Source organism: Gordionus sp. m RMFG-2023, chromosome 1 (assembly GCF_954871325.1).
Source record: "Gordionus sp. m RMFG-2023 chromosome 1, tfGorSpeb1-WG-v2, whole genome shotgun sequence".
NCBI lineage: Eukaryota > Metazoa > Nematomorpha > Gordioida > Chordodea > Parachordodidae > Gordionus > Gordionus sp. m RMFG-2023.
Genome location: NC_088775.1, coordinates 40,256,933 through 40,262,932, shown reverse-complemented (window position 1 = coordinate 40,262,932; position 6,000 = coordinate 40,256,933). Strand labels below are relative to the sequence as shown.

Genomic DNA, 6,000 nt, shown 5'->3' with positions numbered 1-6,000 from the left:
AATTTATTATACAAATCTTTTAGTTCAAAATATTTTGTATGAACTTTGAAGAAATTGATTATCGAAAATGACTAACACCAACTTTATACAAAACTTGGATAAGAAATCAAAATTATTCAATCTAACTTTGATTTCAACACTGCAAATACAGACCCAAAATTTTAACATTTAAAAAAGACAAACATTGGAAAAAAATATAGTTTAATAAATAAAAAGTCAATTGTTTCTCAGTGGTATACGTACACTTTAATGAATCAACAATCTATTTGTATAATATATATCATTGCACAATGTAATTTTTTACGTTGGTATAGTATCTTGATAAAAATTAAAATATATATCAACTGTAAATGAATTTTTTTTAAAAAAAATAAATGGAATTATAAAAATAAACGAATAGAATTAAAAGGATAGGGAAAAATGAAATCAGAGCAAATTCATATGTGGAATTAAAACTTTGAATCTTTCCTGTATGAGGGTTTAGTTTTCTAAATTATGTAAATTTAAGTTTATCACTTTTATTTAGTAATGTTAATCATTCATAAATTCTACTAAGAATTTGATTCATAACCTGTCAAAATTAAATGTAAGTCACTTTCAATTCTATAAGTTATATAAAGATAAAATGGCTGAGGAAAGTGCATGGATTTCTATATATGATACTCTAAAAAAGAAAATTCTTATTTATGGTATTTTAACATATGGTGTTTTTGTTTCCTTTTTTTTAGGCTTTAACGAATATACTCCTAAGGATGGAAGTGATGGTGTATATATAATTAGGAAAATAACCAATCTTCCTCCTTTACAGTTTCAATTTGAAATAAATGTAGAAATACCCTTTACCATAGGGTTTGCTGAAAATGATATGGAATTAATTATAAATCAATGTTTACAAACAATGAAAATACAAGAAACATCACTTTTTGCTTTTAAGCTTAAATCAAAATTTGATAGTGATTCTACTTATAAAGATACCATTATTGAGCTAAACCTTACAAAATTTACTGTTCAACCAGAAATATGGGAAATGACAACTACCGAAAAACTCAGTATGTCTAGACTTCATAAAGATAAAGGATCACAATTATTTAAAAATGGAAATGTAACCAAAGCCCTATACCAATTTAGTCAGGCAATGAAATATTTAATAACTTTTGGCCCTGAACCATGGCCAGATTGGGCAATTGATGATATAAAATCTTTAAAAGCTTTATGTTATTTAAACATTGCAGCATGCCAAATCCAAAATAAATCCTATAAATATGTTATTGATAATTGCACAAAATCATTATCCCTCCAACCTAATAACAAAAAAGCTTATTATAGACGATCTATTGCTTATCTTAACTTAGGTGAATATGAATTAGCTTATAAAGATGCAAAACAAGGATTATCACTAGAACCTAATAACAAGCCTCTTTGCTCATTAATTATTGAAATTAAGAAAAAAATCATTGTAACAGATAGGCCATTTAAATAAACTTTTTTAAATTGTTATATTGTGTTATGCAAGATTCTTAATAAAAATGCTAAATTGTGATAATTTTATAATATATTATGATGAAAGTAGCTAAACTACATCCTGTCTTAAAATATTTATGTAATATTTTTATCTTATTAAATATCTCAATTATAAAATGAATTAAAAAATAGATAAATATTCATATATATGACATTATGCAAAAATAAAATTATTGAGGTTATTGCTGATCATTAAAAATTTTGCCTGTCTTTGGTTAGACTTACATGAAAAAAGTTTTCATGCTACCTAGACTAAAAATTAGATCTATGGGTACATATCATCATTTGCTTAAATTTTATATTATTTTTAATAAATACTAACCTTACTTTATATTTGGCATCTATTTATAACCCCAGCTTGTCCAAGAATGACTTTAAAAAAAATGTTTGTGGGATTCAAACCATAACCTTCTGCTGAGCTATAAAGCCACTTTCATTAGCAATGATTTATAATTATAGTTAATTTTTTTTTTATAAATTATTAAAATAATCTGATAATGTAAATTAAAGGTCCACAATCATTGTTTTGAAATTTTTATATTGCCTCCCAATTATAATTTTTTAAAAAAATTTACCCACTCACTCAGATTTATCTATAAATTATGTTTAACCTGCTTGCCTAATATTTAAAAATTATTTTAATGGCTGGTTTGACTCCTTATTATATTGTATTTTTAATTAACATATGTAATAAATGCAGAACTCTAGAATAGATTACTTTTTAAAGGTTTGTTTTTATCTACAATAACAAAAGCTAAAAATACAGTCATTTAAATTTGTATACAAAGGAGATTGGTAGTTTAATAATTTCCCAAATCACAATATATTTTATAAAATAATTGGCCAAAACAAACTATTTTTGAAAATCAAAAAAAAAGTAAATAAATATATTTTTATAATTAGTTAAAATAAATATCAAGCATAGATAAAATTATTAAAATTTCAAATGCATAAAAAAATATTACATAAATAATAAGTTTAATATTTAACTTTATTAAAATACTCATACATGATTTTCAAATATATAAAATATCATTAATGGAATCAATGTGGAACAAAAATTATAATGTAATAACAAAATTTATGAACAATGAAAATAGATTGGAAATTGATCTTTATTCTGATTAAACTAATAAATTACTATTCATCGTAAAATGCTATACAGTGTTGAGATTATAACACATTTAAAAAAAAATGATTTTAAACAAAATTTTACCAAACATAGGCATAAAATATGTAGGTTCAGCCAGATTTAAATAATAATACAGCAACTTGACCCAAATAAAAATAAATGAAATGTCGTGTTTCATGAGTAACAAAACTACCAAAATTACGTCCAACAACACAATGCCAGGTAGGCGAATATTTTCTATCAAATTCTTTCTTTATATATGCAGCAATATCTTTTTCAATATTGTATTTTTCAATGGCGTTGCTTGCAACATCAATTGCATCTTGTTGCATCTCTTCAGACATATCTGCATTTTTAACTATAGCTTTACGTTCAGCGTTCATTAATGAAATGTATACCTAATCTTAATTATTTAAATATTTAAAAAAAAATAATCATTACCTAATTTGAAAGTATCAATTTATTTTGCGTGATTGAAAACGTTGGATTTGGACGTATGATTTGAATATAAAAATTTATTTATATTAATATTTAAAAATTATTTAAATTTTATAGTAATTTAATTATGTATTTATGTTGCTTATATGTCCTTATAATTATTAAAAAGATTATTTAAATAAAATTTTTAGGTATATTATATTAATATAATTCAACCTCAATTAATTAATTGCTTTAAATGTAATAAGTTATGATATTTATTCTCCTATTTAAATTTTTTTAGTAATTTCTATTTATGTTGCTTCTATGTCCTCTTATTTAAATAAAATTTTTGGTTATATTATTTTAACATAATTTAACCTCAATTAAATTAATAATAACGTAATTAGTTATAATACTTATTTTCTAATCTATGGACTAAAAAATTATTTTGTTATTCAAGATTATTTATGAATGAGATTTGTATAACTCAATCAGTATCCAGGGCTGAGTGAAGGAAAAATTTTGAACCTGTGTTTCAGGTTTGTGCAGTTGGGGAAATAGACGAGTGGGGTAATCGCAAAGGGCCTCTAAAATTTAACCATTTTAAGGGATATCAAATTTGTTTGTTTTATTTAATTTAAAAAGTGCATAATTTTATATTTTTGAAGATTAACTATTAAAATAGTCAGAGAAAAAAATACGTATATTTGGTAACCCAGATTAAAAATCTAGTGAAATTAGTTTTTATATGCCAAAATCTAAAAGAATTAATAAATTGTTCAATTATTATGTAATTTTTAAAAAATAATAAGGTTTGATATATGCATCTTTATCTATATCTTGTTATAATAAAAAATTTGATTATTAGTTATCAAAATTTTTATTTTCTCTATTATAAATATATAATCTTAAAAAAAATTTAATAAGTAAAAAATATATAATTATTATAAAAAATTACATAGAACTATTTTTTATTAAATTATAAAAAGTTAGGTTATTTTGAAATTGCCTATGAGACATATTATAATTAATTTTCCTTTAAGATAAAAAAAATATTTAAACCATGGTCTTCATTTAATATATAAACTTTATGGCTGGTATACTTTAAATTGCCCTCATGGTAATTAAGTATTTTAATTACGCTTTAGATTAGACAATTAGATGTTTCTAGTTTCAGAAATTCCACAATACAGTAAAACTTTAAGCGTGAAACATTTATTGCGAATGTTGTTTATCACAAGTAAATTTTACAGCGAAACATTTATCGTGAATGCACATTAGAATATACAATAAGACAATATCGCGACAAATCTATTTTTTAATAGCCACACTCTTATTGCTAAACCTCTAAAGCTAATACACCACCGAGATACGTTTATCGCGAATCAATAATAGCGAAATTATTATCGCGAAACCCAAATCCCGAGCGATGACAATATAGCGTAAACTATTTTGCGAATATATGGCCAATATATTATCAATATTGCGATAATTGCTAAAGTGACTATTTAATTTTGAAATAAAATCATATTAATTGAATAATATATTTTTTTAAAAAAAGATACAAGATTCATTCAACGATAGAGTTTGTTATTTTGCCTTAATAAATTTATATAATAGTTATTGAATTTAGAATAGGGTTATAAAACTTATTATTGCATAATTTATAGAACTCGGCCTTTATTAATCACTCATTGCCTAACCTTACTAGCGTAAGTGATATCTGGGTTACGCCAATATGTATTGCCTGATGAGTACTTATTATTTATTAATACATCAATCAGTTGCCAGTCTATTGGTAAGCGTGACCGGCAGTTAAAATGTCAATTTAATTATAAATTTCATTAAATAATTTGATCCAAACTATAGTTATATTTTATAATTCCTTATTTCTATTTTTATTGAATTAAATATTTTCTATTTCATATAAAATTAGATCTTGTAATATTATTATATCTCCACTTTTTCCAACTTTACAGAAATGCAATTTTTAAAATTCCTTATCTGTCATTATAAATGCTTAAATATTTATTTTTTATTATTATATATTTGATATGAATTTAAATAATAAATTATGATCATTATTTTGGATACTAAATAATAAAAATGAAAAAATTTTATGATTTCTAAAAATATATTAAAAAAGATTTCGGTATTTTATTACTACTAAAAATACATTACAAAAATGGCGCAGACTATAAAAAGTTTAACGGATTCAAACCTGTGTTACAAAGATTGGTACAACTTATTTCAAGAATTTAAAAAACTACCAAAAGCATGGCACCGAGTACATATTGATTATGCTAGACCATTTCAAACTCATTATTGGTTAGTAGTGATAGATACTAGCAGTCGCTGGCCAGAAATGGTTCCCATGACTAGCTCTACAACCGAAAACACGATAAAAATATTAAGAAATATTTTTCCAAGATTCATATTTCCAAAGATAATCGTTTCTGATAACGGACCCCAATTCAGCAGCAAAGATTTCAATATATTTTGTGATAAAAACGGGATTCCATTAGTGCACGGAAGTCCTTACCATCATCAGAGTTCGAACTTTTAAACAGAGTATGAATAAAAGAAACGAGAGGGATTTAGACCAGTCTAGCTATTTTAGTCTGCAATTACAGAAATACACAAGGGCATAGGCGTAGCCAGGGTGAGGGACAAGGGGAAAGTCCCCACCTTCAGAAATTTATCACTTTTTGTGAATATCATTTTAAGCTAATAAAAAATATCCCCCTTAGTCCTTTCCCCACTCCTTGACCCCCAAAGAGTAATTTTAATTTATTTATCTTAATAAAAGTAAAATGCAATTATAAAACTATAATTAAAATTAAATCATAAATTAAATAAAAAATTTAAAGCACAATACAAACAGTGGAATATTATATGTCGTAGATTTATATGACAATCAAGTATTT

General features: G+C 24.0%; 1 protein-coding gene across 1 annotated transcript; it reads left to right on the top strand.

Annotated features, from left to right (window-relative positions):
• Window positions 1-619: 619 nt before the first annotated feature.
• On the top strand, window positions 620-1,497 carry LOC135931918 (peptidyl-prolyl cis-trans isomerase FKBP4-like). The gene is made up of 2 exons (XM_065469233.1): window positions 620-689; window positions 729-1,497. Exons 1-2 carry the CDS (start codon window positions 626-628, stop codon window positions 1,478-1,480), a joined length of 816 nt encoding a protein of 271 aa, XP_065325305.1. The 5' UTR covers window positions 620-625; the 3' UTR covers window positions 1,481-1,497.
• Window positions 1,498-6,000: the final 4,503 nt, after the last annotated feature.

What these genes read in the sequence shown, in the direction of transcription:
- LOC135931918 (XM_065469233.1), top strand. Translation starts at nt 626, where the DNA reads ATGGCTGAGGAAAGTGCATGGATTTCTATATATGATACTCTAAAAAAG. An exon ending in AAAGAAAATTCTTATTTATG is followed by an intron (nt 690 to 728) that starts GTATTTTAACAT and finishes CCTTTTTTTTAG; the next exon opens with GCTTTAACGAATATACTCCT.